The 20,686-nt window shown below is 34.0% G+C and overlaps 1 protein-coding gene across 3 annotated transcripts; it reads right to left on the bottom strand.

Moving 5' to 3' along the window:
* Nucleotides 1–304: 304 nt before the first annotated feature.
* LOC145015159 (putative protein phosphatase 2C 27) lies at nt 305–2,700 on the bottom strand. 3 transcript variants are annotated; one of them, XM_078973606.1, is made up of 5 exons: nt 2,543–2,700; nt 1,798–2,470; nt 1,457–1,657; nt 1,158–1,363; nt 305–1,063 (listed from the first exon to the last, which is right to left on the bottom strand). In XM_078973606.1, exons 2-5 carry the CDS (start codon nt 1,993–1,995, stop codon nt 505–507), a joined length of 1,164 nt encoding a protein of 387 aa, XP_078829732.1. In that variant the 5' UTR covers nt 1,996–2,470; nt 2,543–2,700; the 3' UTR covers nt 305–504. The 3 variants fall into 3 exon arrangements, with proteins under 3 accessions (XP_078829732.1, XP_078829733.1, XP_078829734.1); XM_078973607.1 differs by having other exon boundaries at nt 1,798–2,467; XM_078973608.1 differs by having other exon boundaries at nt 1,798–2,116.
* Between the last annotated feature and the right edge of the window lie 17,986 nt (nt 2,701–20,686).

The raw sequence follows: 20,686 nt of genomic DNA, 5'->3' as shown, positions 1-20,686 counted from the left end.
TAACATTTCTAGAAAAAATCCCATTAAAACTACCTCTACATGCACACCATTAAAGTTGTTAAAATCTCCTTTATTTCATCTTCACCTTCCTCTTCCTCCACAATAACTACTTCTTCCACCTCTTCTTCCTCTATGATTTTGTGGAAAGCCACAAAGAAGAAAACACATACGAGCTCCATGACCATACTTATAGCATATTTGAGACACTATTGTTGATTTTTTAGAGTTAATTTGGAGGTCGATTTGAGAGTATAACATTAGATACATCCAATAAATAAAGTATAAACCATAAAACCCCCAAATATTTCGAATAATAAATGTAAATTTAGAGCAAACCATGGAATATTAACAATGGGTTAACAGTCAAGTCCTACCAATCCATACAACAACAATGTACATACATTTTAAAAAAAGCTAATACCAAAAAAAAAAAAACAATAATAATAATAATTTCTTATTTCCGAACATAATCAATCATGGAACCTCCGCCTATCACCGCCTGTTTCATGAGTTACCATCCAATACACCCTTGAGAAAATTCAACCCCTCCGCCGATATACTCCTCCTGACTCGCGTTTGAGGTATCTCAATCCTCGGCGGCGGCTCCGGCGAAAAACAAACCACCACCACCGTCAAATTATCACACGTATTCCTCTTCAAAGCTTCACGAACAAGCTCCTTCGAACATCTCTCCGGATCATTATGAATCATCAATTGCTTCCTCGTAATCGACACTGCACATTGACTCGTCATCACATCCCACAAACCATCACAACCGATTATGAGAAACTCATCGTCTTCACTCAACACGATCTGCTGCAACTCCGGCTCTGCACTTAACGGACAAGCAGAACCTTTCGGACCTTTCATGTGCCAATCTCCTAACGCTCGAGCCACTGATAACTGGCCGTTTAGGTATCCGTCGTAGATGGCGCCACCGAGTTCTTCGATTCTTAACCTCTCCGATGGGCAATTCGGTTTATGGTCTTTTGAGAGTTCAATCGCTCTTCCTCGTTTCCCTAACACCGCTCGACAATCGCCGGCGTTTGCAACTACCACCGTTCTGTGTTTTGATTTCAGCGTTTTAGGTCAAATGGGAAAAAGAAGAAGAAAAGGTAGAAAATTGAACATGATTTCGGTCAAAGAGGTTGACTTACCTTCCGAATATGAGAGCAGTCAACGCGGTGGTTCCCGATGAGATGTCGAGACAAGATGTGTCGGCGAATGCATGATCGGCTTTAACAAAAGCATTCCGGATTGCTGTTTCTAAGCAAACTGGGAATTTGGGGTCGTCGATTATGAATTTTAATATGTTCTTTCTAACGTATGATGCAGCATCTGTGCCACCATGTCCATCGAAAACCTGTGGAATAGAATAATAATGTTTAGTTCATGAAAAGTGTTTGAAGAATTTTGTGGAATGGAAGAAGAGGGAAGACGAAGAGTGGAGACATACGCCATAGAAAGCTCCAGGGGAAGGGAAACCTTCTATTTGATCTAAATAATCAAGAAGGTTGTCTATACATATATGTTCGTCTTCCATGTATTGTTTTGGTCCTTTTTCTGCACAGCTTCCTGATCGGATCACGGGCAAGAATTCAGAATTCACATCTGTTGTAGACTTCACAGCAACAGCAACAATCCCGATGCCAAAATCCTAGAAAAAATCACATAAATCAATCAAATTAGCTGACATAATTTAGACCTTCAACTCATCTATTTGGATCTAACACTTGTAATTACAGAATACAGATAGGAAGCAATTGATTAGAATTAAGAGAAGATTATTTATCATACCGGATTTGTGGGCGCTAGCAGAGTTGCTGTGCTCATACTATGTCGAACGACGGAAAGATGCCTTGGAGGTTTACGAATCGCCATGTGTTTCAATCGATCTGAATTCTGTGAAATCTCGTCTTCTCCAATAGACACGATATTGTTGAAACCACCTTCTAGCATTGCATAAGCCGGAGAAAATTCTGTACCCGCAGCCATGTTTGTTCTTGATTGTGCATAAAACCCCCAAATTAAACCAACTACCAAAGCAAATTTCTAAACCCTCGGAAAAAGTGCTACTATTTCGATATTGGGATCGCAACAAAAACCGTGCTGTTCCCTGGATAATATCGAATTAGATTTACTAAAAAACAATCACAAACCAGAATTCACTTCAAATTTCTCTTCTAATTCCACTACAAAATCCGAAAGTTTCCACAGTTGACACACGACCTTTGATAATATCAATCTGAAGATCCGATATGAATAAATAAACCTCAATCGTTACAACTATGGACAAAAAATCTCCAACAAATTCGGATAATTGACCCTAAAAGTTAGGGGGGAAATCAAGTCGTGTACAAAGAACAATAATATATACAGAAAAATCTGATTAAATCTCAAGTAGTATTGTATATCTTAACAACGGATCATACGCAAATGATCAATTTCCCAAATCCAGATCCTCTTTCTGCTATATAGTTGAACAATACAACAATAATTAGAAGACTAAATATGGTAAAGAAGAAGAAAGCAATTTGCTCACGGGTGAAGACGATGATTGTTATGCTTTTGTATGCCCTTTTATCACAGTTGTCAGCGTATTTAACCCTAAGAAACCTTCTCGAAATAGAAATTACAGAGAGAGATGTTTATAGAGAGAGAAAGGGGAGATTTTTAGAAAGAGAAAGTGTGTGAGAGCAAAATAAAAGGAGTACTTGTTTGTATATAAAACATCTTACACTCAGACCCCTATATTTAATAACAAACCACAATAAGGTACCCAGGGAAAGAATTATCCCACTTCACACCGTTATATTTCTTGCATGCATTAGAATTGCATTTCATTATCAATAAGGTACTTTGAAGTTTGAACATATGTACAAACAAACAAATCGTGCATAAAAACTAAATCTTGCAAACAAACATCAATTTATATTTTATTTTACCCTACTGATAAACAAAGTGTGTGCACTGACACAAAAAAAAAAAAAATGTGCAAACATCGTAAGAGATGCATGTGTAGAAACACCATTTATATCATTATATGAATGTATGTCGGATTTTATATAACAAATGTAGATAATCTATGGTATTCTTCTTATTTATAACATTCACACATGTATTTAAACCCAATCACATCCAACACATTAGTGAGTTTGAACATGATAAGTTCAACGATTCTCTTGAGAATACTTAATTAGCAACATTTAAAAAAAAAAAATACATTTTCAGTTTTTCCTTATTTTTAGATTTTATTCATTGGGTTTTTATTAATTTTGCTGAATTAATTGTGCAATAAGTTTTCTTAGTAATAAATCTTTGCTAATGTTTTGTCGGGAATACGTGTTGCACCTATTATGCTAAACTCGATGAATGAGAACTTGTGTGTATTTTGCACCACTAGTTAACCAGGAAAGTTTTACATTTATGTAAAATTATAATTCATTCTATTCATTTTCCGTAACTGACAAAGTAATGGAATATTAGGTTTTAATTTGCTTTTAAGACTTACATTAAACAATCTTTTTGGTAATAATATAGTGTTTAATGTTTGAACACGGATATTATCCCAAATTTTTAAAAAAATTTGAACTTTTTAAAACAACATAACTCATCTGTTTAATATTTTTTATTCAACATAAGCTTAAAACCAACCCCCAAGATTAGTTCAATTTCCAAAAACCATTATTAGTTGAAATTCTAAAATTTATGAAAACATAACCAATTCAATAACGAAATTCCAATAACCTGTCTCGAGCCAGTGTGTACGATCATACCCTACCATCCTATGTTCCAGAAACAATATTTTTAAAGGGGAAATAAGTAAACACAAAGTTTACTGAATTTCACACATACATGGTATCATATCATACAAACTTTACCCATATACACAGATACAAACGGTATCAATACCTAACCACATATACATGTCAAAGAACAAATCAGAAACAAACATACTCCTATTCAGACACATTGGCTATGACCGATCTCCCTTGCTCAATACATCTAGCCTTTAGGACACATTGGCTAAGCCCGACCCCCGTACCCGAATGAATTAGGACACAGTGGTCATGCCCAATCCCCCTTGCTCAGTTCGTTGAGCCTTTGGGACGCATTGGCTAGTCCTGAACCCCAACTCGGATGCGTCGCGTCCTACAATGCATAACCCTCAATATATCAGGGAAAATCATACTACCACTAGACTCTAACACCACCTACTGTTACCCACATAAACAACACATATCACACACGAACTAACATAAAAAAATATAATATAACATAGTGTAATGAGAAACTCACCTCAAGTAGCAAGATCAAACTCCAAACTTAGCCCGAGACTTACTCACTCCAGGTCACCCTTCAAACCTCCTAATAATACCAATCAAGGTTAGGAATGGCTACCATTTTACCCTAAATATGTAATTAGTTTTGTAGTTTAAATTATTAGATTTAAACCCAAAACAAGAGCATGATCAAGGCCTATTTTGCCCCTCTTAAACCCAACCAAACTAGGTTACGAAACCATTATCATGAAGTTTAGGTCAATAAATTTTCAGGGACTACTTACACGCGTTCATATGATTTTTCTACAATTTATGGTGACTTTTACAAAACCGCATATAGTGCAGCTCGATTTCGGACTAGTCTGTGAAAATGACAATTTTCACCCAAGTTATCACCAACATCAGGTTAAGGGAAAATCACGAACATACTAGACTCAAAATATGAACTTTGAAGATTTACGAACCCTAAATCTGACTTTCAATGATTTTTGTATAATTTTTACAAAAACGTGACATGGCATTGGATTTTTCAAAAAAATAAAACTAGGGTTAGGTTCAATTCACTTAACCCATTAAGTCTCAAATTCAATTAAGACCTTCTAGGTCTATAGCACATCAACCCTGGGTCTTATACGACTTTTCCAAGCAAGGAGGAAGAAATCATACCCAGGTTGTTGAGATCGAAAGCTCCATACAAGCCTTGCACCTAAAACGATTTCGACAATAGCCCTAAAACTTCTACCATGATTGATGATCTGTAACTCGAGCCCCAGACCTTGAAGTTCAATTTGAGCACTTTAATACTTCCGATACGAAAGTTCGCCAATTTGCTTTTACTTTTTGCATGAACACATAATGCTTAATTTGCATGTTATTTTGTTCTCATGAAAAAAATTACACTAGTATAAAATTTATAATATATAATATTTGTCAGTTTTATTTGTGTTATATTACTGTTTGTCATGACTAAGTTTTATAAAGCTTTGTAAATCGAACACACAATGTTAAAACATTTCAAAAATCGTTGGTTCTAGTTGGTTTCGGTTCTTGACATTTAGGGTGGCTACAAGTCTATGCTTCTTAGTATGATTAAAGTTTGTAGATTGAATTAATAGTTATATGTATAGAATGAAAATCTAAAGAACTCTGGTTTTTTTAATTTAGGTAATGAGAGTTGATTCGTACACAATAATTTTTTATAATACATAACAATTTGTGTTTTAAAATGTTATATGATAATGATGGAACTTTATAAAGTTCAAACTGTTATATGAAAATATATATATATATATATATATATATATATATATATATATTGTGCACGAATCACTTTTCTTAGATAATAGATTTGCTAATATAAAAAAAAAAAAAAAAAAAAAAAAAAAAAAAAAAAACAATTTATAATTTTATTAATATCGGATAAATTAATTTAATTCTTGTTTTTAAACTTCATCTTTAACACCGAATAAATTGACAAACTTATCATTTAAAAAAAATCGTAAGTTCAATAAGCAATATCAACTAGTGATATATACACATAAATAGGCAAACTTGCGGCCACGGACAAAGGTGTGGTTAGGAGGTTATCTAATTGGACTTTTGCAATTGTTCAAGGAAAGAGATTCCTTCATAGGGTAGTAGGGTACTTTTAGGGAATAATTAAATTTATAAATTCTTTTTTGATTTTTTTTATAGCGATGATGCACTTTGAACTATATAATATAAAAAAGGATTTGTAAATAATGATGTTATTTACATATAATACAAAAAAAACAATGAACAAATACTTGACCAAGAAATACAAAACGAAAAGGTTGGCATGCTTTTAAATAATAAAAAATAAAAAAAAAATCATTGTTTAAATAATACTATCGTAACAGCTTTTTGAGGACGTCGAATCTTCTTTAATTGTCAAAAATGGATATCTTATTCTACACAAGGCAAACGATCTATTACTATTGTAATGGCAATAAGTCATAAGCTAGGGGTTATTTATGTAATATAAACTAAAGAGAGGGGTCTACAAGTAATTAACCTAAAAATGTTGGCAACGGGTAATTCCAGGGAACTTAATAGGTAGATGTCTGGCGGGAACACGTGTCCAAACCTAAGTGGTAGTTGACCTGATCCATGCTTACATTTTTGTGTATCCAACTGCAAAAGAATCCCAGCCGATGGATTTGAAGGACCAGTAGATGACTAGACGACGTCTAGACGTCCGTTAGTGTTAGAGTAGGTTCGTTAACCATTGCCGTTAAAGGGACGGTAGAGGCGGTGTGTACGTTCTAGTTTCGAAATATACGTGGCGGATGATAACTGGATATGATGGAAGTTATTGCGGCTAAGTTTTTTTAAAGAGATAACATATAATATTTGGAATATTCATTTCATATATCTCTCGATATTATATAAAAATTTAAAAGGAAATTAAATATATTTTCTTACCATCTTCTTATCTAAATGATATGTGTTTTACTTAATTTTCTTTAATAATATTTTAATCTATTTATCATTTATGGATATAAAAAAAATAAAATAAATTGTAGAAGGATATTTAATAATTTAAAATATATTATTAAATATAAAATATTTTATGATTATTAAAAGATTTTTAATATGATTATAATAATATTTATTGTTGTCTTGAAACGAACAAGTCTATTGAAATAATAATTTTAAAATTTTATTAATAGTATAATATTTTATATTTAATAATATATCTTAAATTAATAGATTAATTATTTTAAGTTGAAAATTAAAAAATCATTAAGATTTTTAAATACATGATATAGTAAAAATATTTCCTTTATAACATAATATTATATGATATAATATTTAAGGTTTTATTTTATTTATAAAAATATTAGAGTTTTTATTTATAAAAATATTAGAGTTTCAAGTTAAGTTGGTTAAACCTATTGATGGATTTTCCTATTTAAGTGGTACTATCATAAAGTGACATAATATGTATCTTTGAATCTCAAAAAATAAATAAATAAATAAATAAATAAACAATAGAACTACATCTTAATCGTCTTCATTTGAGGTTATACATGAAAAACTTAATTTAAAATGTTGATTTATTATTATTTTATATTTATTTTTAAAACTAGTTAGTTACGGTATAATTCTTCTATACTCATATCATCTCAATAGTTTTTTTATGCATATTATATATAAATAAAACTATAACTAACAATTCTCGATACGATCCGCGACACGACACGAGATAAATGAGTTTGGGTTGAGTTTTTCAACTCGCTAACCTGTCAACCCGTTTATTAAACAGGTTATATATATGAGTTTCTCAAAAAATAAACGGGTTAAATCGCCAACCCGTTTATATTTTTAATAAAAAAAATTATTTTATTTTTAAATTTTATTATGTATCAAGTATTAATATTTAATAAGTATTATATATATATATATATATATATATATATATATATATATATATATATATATATATATATTTATATCATTGATTTATAGAGAATTTGACTGTTTTAATATTTTGACTCGTGGTGGATGACCTAAGGTCATAACTCGTAACCTATAAGGCTAAGACTGTAACCATTTTTCTCATTGCCCTAAATAATAATCTCAAAATCAAATTACGTATAAGCGTATCTCCTTCTTCCAGACTTCCAGTCTCCCGGTCTCCCACAAACTCACTATCCCCTTTGTTACTCTATGATCGAAATCAAGTATCGAAATGGTGTTAGAGAATTGACTTTGTTTTTTTGGAAGAAAAAATGGGAATTGTGGCTATTACTTTATTACTTGAATTATCTATGTTTTTATTAATGTTTAGTTTGAATATGTTTCTATGAATGTTTTTAATTTCCATTTGGATGTTTAAGACTTAAGTGTCTAAAATTCGGATATGTTTGCATCAACCATCAATAATTTATTCATGTTTCATTGTCAATTTTATTTATCGAAATTGACCCACGAACCCAAATCTGATCCACGAACCCGCCAACCTGTGAACCCGTATAAATAAATGGATTGACGGGTCATATATGGGTTTATGTTCCAAACCCGCCAACCTGTTGGGTTGGCATATTTTGACCCGCCAACCTGCCAACCCGCGACACGCCAACTCGAACACGACACGATTGTCAGGCCTAAATAAAACTAAATATATGTTTTGAACATATATTATTTTTAGCAATTGCTATTATTAATTAATTTAAAAAGATTATTTTATCATTTTCTGATTTGGATCGATGATTATTATTCCAAATATAAACTATTGTTTATAAAATAACTTAAAATCATTTTTATTTATCTTTGTGATTCTTGCATGCGTTTATGTGTTTGTATTTATACCGGGTGGGGCTTGATAACTAATAGATCTGTTCCGAGCGGGGTTCGATGTCGAGCGGGGCCTGATGACAGGTGGGGCCCATTATATTTTTGATATGTATGGTATGTGGTGTTTTGGAGAACTTACTAAGTTGTGTGCTTACAATGTTCAGTTTATGTTTCAGGTACTTTCGGATCAAAAGGGAAGAGCTCGAGGTGATCGCATCGCACACACCATATTGTTCCACATTATATTTAACTCTGATGTATTTGGATGTTTTGATCACACATTCACACTCTGATTCTATTATGGCTCTATGAACACGTTTTGAATGATGATTTTATTATAATTAAAAAGAAATTTTTTGTCTTAATTTTTGGGATGTTACAAGTTGGTATATGAGCCTTGGTTTAAGGGATTCAAGCACACTCTTAGAGTGACTGAACTCAAATTGAGGATTTGGTACAAGTTGGTATCTGATCCTTGACCGGAAGACAAAAACCTTGAGGAACAAGGTTATTGAGTTGGTAAAGGTGCAGTGGCAGCACCGCAAGGGCTCTGAGTGGACGTAGAAACCAGAGGAAGAAACGAGGGTGCCTTACTTGAGTTATTTGCGACAACGGACTTTGAGGACGAAGTGTGATTCAAGTGAAGGAGAGTTGTAACGCCGATTTTTTCAGGTAAAACTCTTCCATTAAAATTCTTTTTACCCTTGGACTAGACTCAAGTATGCTAGGCGTACATAAGGTATGCATGTCGTACTCCCTTTACATGTGTAGATCGAGGTGATCCCTAAGTACGATGGGCGTACCCATGTGTACGTAGGGCGTACTCAAGCCAAAGGCAAACCCTAATTTTTAGGGTTTGCACCTTATTAAACACATTATCCCTTCACCCTCTTTACCTTATCAACCCCCATTGCCTTTTAGTGCTAATCTCGAAACCCTAGCCATATTGAGTGATTTTTTGAGCTTACAAAGAGCTTTTGGGTGTTCTTTTGTGGTTTGAAGGAGAATGAAGCTTGAGGAGAAGCAAAGGAAAATAAGAAGCTTGTAGATCCAGAGTTTGTGCACCATTTCTAGCTTATTGGAGGCATAAAGTCTGAAACTTGTTCATTTCAAGCTTGAATCTAGGTTTAGGGAAGAAATTAGCATCTTTTGGTCTCATAACTTGGTCTTTTGGAGTATGGGCTACTCAAGCCCATTTAAGCTGTCCTTTTTTACTCTTTGGGGTGCTTGAAGTCATAAACATTGTATCTTGAATGTTAAGACTCAACCATGCATGAGTTGGTGACCATTTAAGAGAGATAGAAGTCTTAATTCATGGTTTGAGTCCCATTAAGGCATCCAAGAGCGTAAATTTTGCAACTTTATGGTTTAGGAAACTTTTATGAGTTTGGATCTAAATTTTGGACATTAAAGCTTAATAGGTTAAGACATTGGAGCATGTTTGGGATGACTGACCAATACACCATGCATACTCCTAAGTACGTTGCACGTACTGGGCTAGTGCCCCGATTTCCGGATCAATAATGTATGTCAAGCGTACGAGCCATGTACGTCGTGCATACACAGTCTGTGGGCTTAAGAGATTTTTGGGCTTGAGTTTTGTTGGGCTTTTTTCCTTGTTTAGGTTTGGGCCTCAGGCCTTTCTGTAGTAGCAAGATGTTTATAGGATTTGGGCCATTTTGGAGCTCTTTGGTCCATATTGAGCCTTAGGGTCTTTTTATTGGGCTTGGAATGTCTTTTGGGCTGAAGTAGATTTGGGCCTTGGTAGGGTAAGCCCAATAAGGCAAGGTTTAAGCAACCCTTTGTATTTAAAGTCAAGGTTTAGGGTTTGGACTCTCGGTTAGACTATTGGCCAAATTCCTAATTGGGGTTTATACTTGTAATCTAGTGAGAGGATTCTACGAGTCAGTAGCCCGAGTATGATTTGATATCTTCATCTTGAGGTGAATTTCCTTCATTGTATCCATGGGTTGAAGGCACTAATGTCGACCCACTAGTTTATGCTTTTAGTAGGATGATTGTCTTCTTGATAATTGCTTGTTATGCTTGTATTTGTTTGATGTCTCTGTGATTCTTTATTCTTTTGTTATGATATTATGTAGTAGTTGTAGGGGTGAAATAGACCCGGTATCTGGTTGAATAGACCGAAGGGGATTTCAAGCACCTATATATGCTTGATTATATCTGGTTGAAATAGACCGAAAGGGACTGCAAGCACCCAAATATGCTTGACTGTATTTGGTTGAAATAGACCGAAGGGGACTGTAAGCACCCAAATATGCTTGACAATATGTTTGCATGGTATGAGGTATTTTGGGGGAGATCACTAAGCTTTGTGCTTATGATTTTCAGTTTATGTTTCAGGTACTTCCAGCTCGAAGAGGAAGGGCCCGTCCTGATCTCACTGCATCACCCTATGGGTTTTCCGCATTATGTGATTTTGGGAATTTGTACTCTGATAAAAATGTTACTATGATATACTTTCAAATATTTTGATATGATTACCGTATATTTTGAATGAATTTAAAAACAAAATTTTTATCCGTATTTTTTGGATGTTACAAGTAATCACTTTCAATTTTTGTATTTACTATTGCCTGACAAATTGAAATTATTATGTCAAAAGGTCCATCTGGTCTATTGAAAATTTTGAGGTAAGAATGGAAAACTATTTCCAGTTGAGACATGATGGTGGGGCTTTCATCATCACACTTATGCTCCTGAAAGCTATATATATGAACTCAGCTAAGTTGAGAATGGGGTGAAAATTTTGACCAAGAAGTTAATTGAGCAAATGGGTAAGCCGATGATTAAGTATGTCAATACTTTTAAAGCCGAAATGACAACAATCAAATGTCATCGTGTATTGGCTGCATTGGAGACTATGAGACAATTACCAAGGGATAAAACGGTAAAATTCACACAAGTAGGAAAAAGGATTAAAATAATAGAAAAAGGGACTCTTAGGCATTAAGAAAGTTGACATAATCAAAAGAAATCTTGAGGATAATGAGACAAGTTAATAAAAGATACAAGTCTTCTCGCCATTAGCCCACACACAAAGTAAGTCGTATTCTTACTATTTAAAAATCATGTAACTATGTCTTCTTTTATAATTTAATTTATTGATTATGTTTAACTAAACTTAAGGCATCTCCAAACTAACATTAAACTCATTTTTAACACCAATTTTGGTGTAAAATTACTCCAACCCATAATCATGTGATTTGACTAATCAAAATTGAAGTCCCTCTACAAGACAAAGTTCATTAGTTAAACAGAAAATGAAGTGTAATGGAAAAACGGGTGAACACTAATCATTTTTGTTTTTAAATATAGCATAATGGTCCCTTAGTATATGGGGCGTACTCCAAATCAAGGATTTCCTTTGCTTAGATCTTCATTAAGGCTGAAATGACAACAATCAAGGTATAAAGTTGATACCTTGGCTTTCCTTTGCTTAGATCTTCATTTAGGGTTGTATTTTGTTATTTTTGGCCATATTGAAGTCATTTTTCGGATTTGAGTGTGTCATGAGGTTTTGACTTCAGATCTAGGCACTCATGAGCTTATGAGGCCTAAAGTTGCTAGCTTTATCAAGACTTAGCCCTTCCCCATGCCCTAGACCTCTTATATAGCTTAGTTTTGGTATTTTTAGCTTCATGACACCATGCATGGATGTAAATTTAGGAACTTTACATGGTAACTTAGTCTAAGGGGGCTAGATCTACAGGTTAGAAGCATTGAACCCCGAATGGAAACGACTGAATGAGTTAGGCTATTGGGTACTCGACGATTTGTTCATACAACTCGGCGAGTTGGGTCATCATCCCCCAACCTTTTCTATTACTAAGAAAACTCGTCTAGTCTAGGAGAATTACTCAGTGAGTTGGACATGATTTTGGGTTTCGAAGATTAAAGAGCATAATGATTTCAAGGAGGAACTCGGCAAGTTGAGATGGAAATGTCCCGAATCTATTATGAAGAGGAACTCGACGAGTTGGATTAAGATTTCCAGGGTTTTATGGATCATGAAACTCAACGAGTTGATGGACCAAGTCAGCGAGTTGAGTCAACCAAGATGTTGACTTTGACTTGGATGTTGACTTTAACTTTGACCACTTAGCAGAGTTGACCCTTAAAGGGTTTATGAGTATGAAAGGGTAATTAAAAGAGATTTTTTATGTGTAGGAGTTTGAGAGGAGTTGATCCCAGAGACGAGGATAGTTCAGTCGCTACACAATATTTGAGGTGAGTTACCTTCCAGTAGAAGTAGGTCGAAGGCACCAATGTCGACCCACTAATAAGAGTTATTATAGAGATGATTGTCTTTGTGATAATTATCTGGTATGTCATTATTTGTTATGCTTTATGTGCTAGTATGCTATGATATTATGTGATTGTGGTAGGAGGGTAGGATAGACCCCAGTACCGATCGATAGGGCCGAAAGGGTACGCCAACACTCGGATAAGTTAGGCAGTAAATGAATTATGTGTTTATGAGCTAGAATGTTATATGGTAGAAATAGGGGGTGAAATAGTCCCCGATACCGGTCTAAAGGACTGAAGGGGTAGGCCAACACCCTGATATGCTAGGCGAGGGACCGGTCGAAAGGACCGAAGGGGTAGGCCAGCACCTTGACATGCTAGGCAAGTTACCGGTTTCAAGTGACCAAAAGGGTACGCCAACACCCTGATATGCTAGGCAGTTACCGGTTTGAAAGAGACCAAAGGGGTAGTCCAATACCCGAATATGTTAGACAATATGATTATTGTATGGTATGTGGTATGATGGTGGAATTCACTAAGCTTTGTGCTTATGGTTTTTTGTTTTGTTTCAGGTCCTTCTTCTTCAAAGGGAAAGGAGTTGGCACGATTGCAGCGCATCACACCACGATTTTCCGCACTATGATATTCTTGGGATTTTGTACTCTGACATTATTATATTATGACATGTTTTGAGATATATGACTTATGGGTTTTTATGATATGGGATAACTTCATGATCTATTTTATGAATTATTAAATTAAAAATGAAATTTTTGGTCTTGAAATTTGGGATGTTACAAGTTGGTATTTGAATAATTTTTTTTTGACTCTAAACTTTTTCAATTTGTTTTTTAGAAACTTTAACATTTGTTTTTTTGTCGTTGAAAAGTGTATGAGTTTTTTTGTAAGATTGTTCTCAATGGTGCTTTGATTTGAGAAAAATTCTTCCTTTGAAGCTTTCTTATTGTCCTCTTTAACCAATTTTTTACCTCTTGTTTTACACTTTCGCCATTAACCTTTGTAACAAAAACTTGGTTTGGAAAGACAACATTATTAGTACACTTGAAGTTTGGATACACCACATAATTAGGTTCAAGATAATGAGAACCTTTTTGTTTCATGATTTTGTAAAATTTCTTTGTTTCTTCATACACATGATCTTCAACAATGCGAGGAATTTTTGTTTCTTTCGAAACATTTGGATCAATTGTTTCTTTCGAAACATCGTAATCATCATCACTGTTAGTCTGACTATCTTCAATAGTCACATGGTCAGGGTCAAAAACTTTTGAAGTAGAGGGTTGGTCTTTATCAACTTTAATATTCGAATCATGACATTTTTCTTTACCCTTAGCTAATGATTTGACATTAATGACCGATACATGAGAATAGTCAACAACTTCCTTTACTTCAATTTCACTGATATTCTCATCTTCGATATAAACAAAGTTTTTTTAAGAGACAGAAGTCGAATTCTCAGTCTTTTTCAAAATCTTTATTTGTTCATTTACAGTCAAAGTCTTATTAACTATATCAACAAGATCATTAGCATCTAGATGTTCATCAATTTTCACTATTCTATAGGGATATCTTTTATTGGAAACTTTATCAAAGTGATAAATAGCCATCTCACAATCATAAGAAGTTGCATCTACTTTTTCCCTTTTGAAAGATAAGAATGGTAAAAGCTTCCTATGTTATTCTTTACTTATGTCACTAGAGTGATGAAATTCAGTCAACTTACAATAAAGTCTTTTAGCAAAATTACAGTAAATATTCATCTGTTTTAACAAAATCCTCTTATGTGTATTCACACTATCTCTATCAATCATGATGTTTGTTATTTCCAACTCTAGATAATCTATCTTAGCCTTCTTCGCCTCTAACATCCTTTGGGTTTCTAGTAACTGAGTACTAAATTTTTTAGCTTCATTCCTAGCAGAAATCATTAGATTATTAATATAAGTGACAACAACATCAAACTCAGTTAAAACATAATCATAAGAACTTGAAGGAATATTAAAAGATTGAAGTAGAGAACGTACCTTTGAAGTCATTGGTGCTTTGTCTGTTGATGTCGAAACAAAGCAACGACCAGTAATCTTCTCTTCTTCATCCTCCTCAACCTTTGCAAATATGGCTCCATGTGTCGGATTTCTCGTCTCTTCATCATCTGAGCCTGAAGACCATATTTGGTATTTGCCCTCATACTCATCTTCTTCTCTCTCAACCAGTGACAATCCCTTCGACCTTGCCCTTACTTTTTCCAGCTTTTCGGAATAGTATGCATCATCCTTAACCCTATTCATCCTTTCTTCTTTCTTCTTCAGCATGAAGTCATTGGACATGTGATTTGCTCCATGACAGTAATAATAATCAATTCCCGAATCATCCTTTAGCTTTTTCTCTTGTTTCGAATCTTCACCCTTAACCTCTTTCTTCTCAAACTTCTTCTCATCACTAACTTTTCCAGTGTTACTTTCCTTCATTTCACCGACTTTCGACTTTGCATTGAATGGCTTCTTATAAAACTTATTTACTCTGTTGTTGGAGTAAAAAGCCATTGCTTCGTCATCAGAGTTGACGATAAGAACTTCATCTTTAAAACTTCCCTTCTCAGTAGCTTACATCTCATCTGCTCTTCCGGATACCTTCGAAACCAATGCTAAAGGACCTCCCAAATTGATCTTTGACTCTTCAGCTATTTCATTCACTTCAGTTTCTTGAGCTTGTAGTAGATTGTAAAGATCGTTAAGAGTCAAAAAATCGAAGGTTTGTTGTGTCTTCATCATCAAACTCACATTCCTCCATTCCTTTCGAATCCCTATTATGAAAGTAAGGTTGTATTCCATAGCAGACCTCGTAATTCCATACCTATTACACTTGTAGATGAGCTCGTTCAGACGATCATAGTACAATTCAATCAACCCGCCATCTTTTTGCTTAAACTCCCATAATTCATTCAGACATTGCTTGACTGAACTGATTTTGATCTTCTCATTACCCTGGTACTTTTCGTTCAGTGTATTCCAGATTTGTTTTGAGTTTTTGCAGGTTCGAACGTAATTATACACCACAGAAGGAAGAGCACCATGAAGCTCTCTCATGTATCTTTTCTCATTCTTCTGTAGCCTTTCAGTTTGTTCAGTAACACTTTGAGTTGATGCAGAATTTCCAATGCTTTGAATAGATGGAGATGGATGAACATCATCAGTAATGCACTTCCAAAGCTCTTCATCGAGTTCGTTCAAGTAATCCTCCATTAGATCTGCCCATTGATTGTAATACTCTAGAATAAGCATATGAATCTTAGTTGAAGATCCTAGCAAATAAGAGAAAGAATTCATGGTATTCATGTTGAAGTTCGACATTGATGTACGGACGATTTCAGAGAAAAGCTTGAGAAATTTGAGATTAACACGACGAATCAAACAACAAATGAACACCGAACACTCGATTCGTCAATCGAAATGCAAAATCAAATCAGAACTGAAGATCTACAAAGATTTTCAGGATGAAAAGTGCGGAAACTTTTGAATCTAGAATGAGATTCAAAAAAAATTTGTAACAGGAGAAAATCATATCAAAACAGTTTGATTCCTGCTCTGATACCAAATGTAATTCCGATTGAATTGAGTAATCAAACAAAATCAGAGTAAGAAATGATTTAAAACAAGAGATCTAAATATAATATATATGGCACGTTGTATTGCTTGATCAGTTGAATACAAGAGGTTAAAAGAGAATATGATTACAATCATGGAAAAGTTCTTTTTCTCTAAAAGTATCCTTCCCATATTTATAGGGAAAACTGAAAGCACAAAAAGTAGAAGGACTTCTACATCTAAGCTTCTTTACAAAAAAATAGTCCTTAAAATAAAATACAATCAAACATTCGACATTACAAACAACTAAGATAATTTCGACACATCACAACCTTTGAACCCCAATAGTTGAAGACCTCGTATTAAGGCCTTAGCCTTCAAAATGACTTCCGAGTTGAGCATGAGATCTTTTTTTGTATTCTTCAACTTAATGAACTTCTCAAAGGCTTGTTGAAGAAAATCAAACTTGAATCGTGGATCTAATATGACCACAAAATACAAAAAATCATTTAATTTTTCAAGGTCGCCCCAATACATATTGTATGTTTCAATCATGCCCTTCCCGATCAAACAAAATTGGAGACTACCCGCCCATTCCTTAATGTATTTGTACACATCACATATTTCTCCAAAAAAAAAAAGATGTGTCATCGGTTTCTTTGGCTTCGATACTATGTCAATTTTCACATTGAATTTCTCAAGAAATCCAACTATAACTCTACAAATGTTGAAATCTTCTTTTGCAGGGGTCAAAATATCTCGAACATATGTAGGATCTATTATAATAAAGTAAATGTTAGTTTTTTTTTTAAACAGCTTTAATACCCCTTATTTAAGAGTATGTATCCCATTGAATATGCAACCAAATAATGCATTTAAATAGTGTAAATTGTAGTTTAAGTTGTGAACTACAATCTGGAAAAAAAATCAAGTTAATCGGATAAATAACGAAGACCTTATGATACTTCAAAGTCGGCTAAAAATTTGCAAACATGATTGAAACAAAAAAAAAAACTCAGATTTAATACCCTATGTTTAGAGGCATGTATCTCGCAGAATATACAACCAAATAACGCATTTAAATAGTGTAAATTGTAGTTTAATCTGTGAACTACAAGTTGGAAAAAAATCAAGCTAATCGTAGATGTTATGACACTTCAAAGTTGGCTACAAATTTGCAAACATGCTGAAATTAAACACACACACAAAGGAATGGAATATAAAATTACCTTTGACTTCAAACATGCCGAAAACCTTCTCCAACTCCATCGCAATATTTAATAACTCGTATGTGGAGTTACATCGGGTTAGGCTATCTTTGCACAAAAACTTCTTGGATTCCACATTTAGTTCTTCAATGCATTCTTTAAACATTTGAATCCATTGTGTAGAATTTCGAATGTATCTAACGGTCTTTTGCATGCACTTGATACTAGATTGGTGTTGATCAAACCCATCCCTAACAATAAGGTTAAAGATGTGGGCCATACACCTTACATGTAATTGTTTTTCCCCATCATACAAGTTTGATAATTTTTTCATTAGAATTTCGATTGCTTTATCATTCGCACTAGCATTGTCTACGATTATGGTCATTACGTTATTGATACCATGCTCTTAAAGACAAGTCAACAACTTACGTTTAATGTCTTCTCCCTAATGACTATTTGGAGATTTAAAGTTGATCATTCTTTTGTGCATGACCTAATATTCGTCAATAAAGTGGGTCGTGACCACCATATAGGTCGACCTTTGACATGAGCTTGTCCAACAATCAGTGGACAAATACACATTACTTAAGGGATTACTAAAGAACTTAAACAACTTAACATTTTCTTCAAGAAAGTAATCGGTGACTCTATTTGAAATTATAGTTCTACATTGCAAAAATACTTTCCCGTTCAATGCAATTCTATACTCAATAAATTATTCATTCTCTACAAACTTGAACGGTAATTCTCTAACTACAAATAAGTTTAACAAAGCTTTTTTTTTTAATTCTTTTCTCATCATGCTTCCAAGTCCCAATACTATTCTCCTCATTTTCATTTTTTTTTGAAATTTAAAGTGGTTTGGTTTTCTAGTTTCTTTTCTAAATTGTTTAGGTCCATTTTACATCTTTCCATAATCATACTAGAAGTATCGTTTCTGCCGGATTCAGTTTTGAGCAATGTTTCACACTTTTTGCATTTGCTAAGGCCCTGTTTGATTTTGCTCTAATTGAGTCAGGTCAAACAAAAATGTCTGACTCGCTTAACTCTATCTGTTTGATATACTTGAGTTTTGCATATGATTGGGTCGCCAATGTCTTACTCGCTCATCACAAAAAAAACTTGCTGACTGAGAAAGTGTGAAATTGATTCCATAGTTGCCCTTGAACCAACACCACCCTCACGTCGTCTTTTTTCATATCCATTAACTTAATCCCTGGAAATGAAAAAAGAAACACGAACAGAGGAAGCAAACGAGGTAGTCCGGTGGAGAATTAGCAAAAAGAAACACGAAAGGGCCAAAGGGGAAAGAAGGGTGGAGCAGATTGGGACCGATGATGGCAGATCGGTCGATGAGGGCTGCTCCGACAGCTCCTCTTGATTCTTCTCTCTTGACCCAACGAAACACGAAGAGGCTATTGCCTCTTTCATCTTGCCGGAAATTTAGGGGCAAGAGGTTGTTGCCTCTTTGATGTCGCCGAAAAAAGAAAACAAGCACCACCAAGGAAATGGGTGTTTTATGTTTGGGTATATGGCTTGCCTCTTTGACTCTTTGAGGGCAACTGGGAAAAGATGAAGAAAAAGAAAAAGAAAAAGAAAGAGAAAGAAAAGAAGCAGTAAGAAAGAGAAAGAAAAAAAGAAGCAAATATGTGTACACGATTTTTTGGATATCAATTTAAGAAATAACAAGGAAAATAAACAAAAGGTGTATACATTATTATTATTATTATTATTATTATTATTATTATAATATAGAGCATAACGGTAAAATGGTCATTTTGTATTAGTCGGCATATTCAATCAGATATACAATCAAACAAAATGGTCGCTTACTCAGTCATAATTTATTACTTAGATAGATCTTTCCCAGTCAGGACTTTCTCAATCAACAACTATCAAACGACCCCTAAGTCTAACTTTGTCAATATGAGCTACATCATAATTGGCCCAACAAGCCGCCATTTGGACATATTTCCTTTTCTTTGGCTTTGTTGTTTGACTTGTTCCTTCAACTTGAGTGTTATCGACAAACACATCTTCATCATCAATCTAAAGCACAATAACAAAATCATTTTAACATAGTTAAATAACAATATAGATTCTTTAACATTTAAATAAATTCATCAATATGGAATGAAACAAATAAAAGAACAAATATGGTTTCTTTCTCCATTAAATTCTCTCATTCAAGGTCAAAATCCCCATTGCTTGGACTTATAGAGAAAACGTTAAATGTTAACATAACACATTCAATTTCAATTAATAACATACATAACACCATATTGAAAGATTGAGTAATAGATTAACATTTCAATGAGTAACATATATAATAACACATTAAAAGATTGAATAGTAGATTAAGATACCAATACTTACTTGAGTTTCTTGATTTGGAACTCAATTTTCCATGACTTGAATGGGATTTGTCACAATAGAAACTAGAAAATGAGGATGAAGATAATTTTTTTTTCTTATGTACGTGAACCAATCAAGGCAGATGCAAGGACATTTTTTTTTCTTCTTATAACCGTGAATGAATGATGTTCAAACTAGGGATGAGAAAAACCTTGATCGATCAAAGATTCATGTCGTCAATTTGGTGTTGGATGACTGATTTCGTTGATTTTTTTTTTCCAGGTTACGTGAGTATTGGGTAACGATAGAATACAATGACTGAATAAGTCTCATATAGATACTTGAAAACTAGATAAGCCTCATATAAATACCCGAAAACCGAATCGAATTGCTTATTCGGGCCTAATTCGGTTCGGTTCGGGTTTCAGATTGTTTCGGGTTTTCGAACCAAATTCTCGTCCCTCATTGCAACCCTACATGTATGTGTTTAGGGTATAGGACAAGAGTTGTGATTTAGGGTAATATTAGTACCATGTGATTTATAAAGTATGAACCATTTTGATGATTTATCATTTAATTGTTAGATTTTATGTTACTGGTGTGTGTGTGTTATTGGCACAAAAAGCCTAAGAGGAATCAGGAA

This window comes from Lactuca saligna, chromosome 9 (genome assembly GCF_052625555.1).
Source record: "Lactuca saligna cultivar CGN05327 chromosome 9, ASM5262555v1, whole genome shotgun sequence".
NCBI lineage: Eukaryota > Viridiplantae > Streptophyta > Magnoliopsida > Asterales > Asteraceae > Lactuca > Lactuca saligna.
Note: the sequence above shows the minus strand (reverse complement) of the source record. Positions and strands in the feature narration are given on the sequence as shown.

What these genes read in the sequence shown, in the direction of transcription:
- LOC145015159 (XM_078973606.1), bottom strand. Translation starts at nt 1,995, where the DNA reads ATGGCTGCGGGTACAGAATTTTCTCCGGCTTATGCAATGCTAGAAGGT. An exon ending in TGCTAGCGCCCACAAATCCG is followed by an intron (nt 1,658 to 1,797) that starts GTATGATAAATA and finishes GATTTTTTCTAG; the next exon opens with GATTTTGGCATCGGGATTGT. An exon ending in CCCCTGGAGCTTTCTATGGC is followed by an intron (nt 1,364 to 1,456) that starts GTATGTCTCCAC and finishes TCTATTCCACAG; the next exon opens with GTTTTCGATGGACATGGTGG.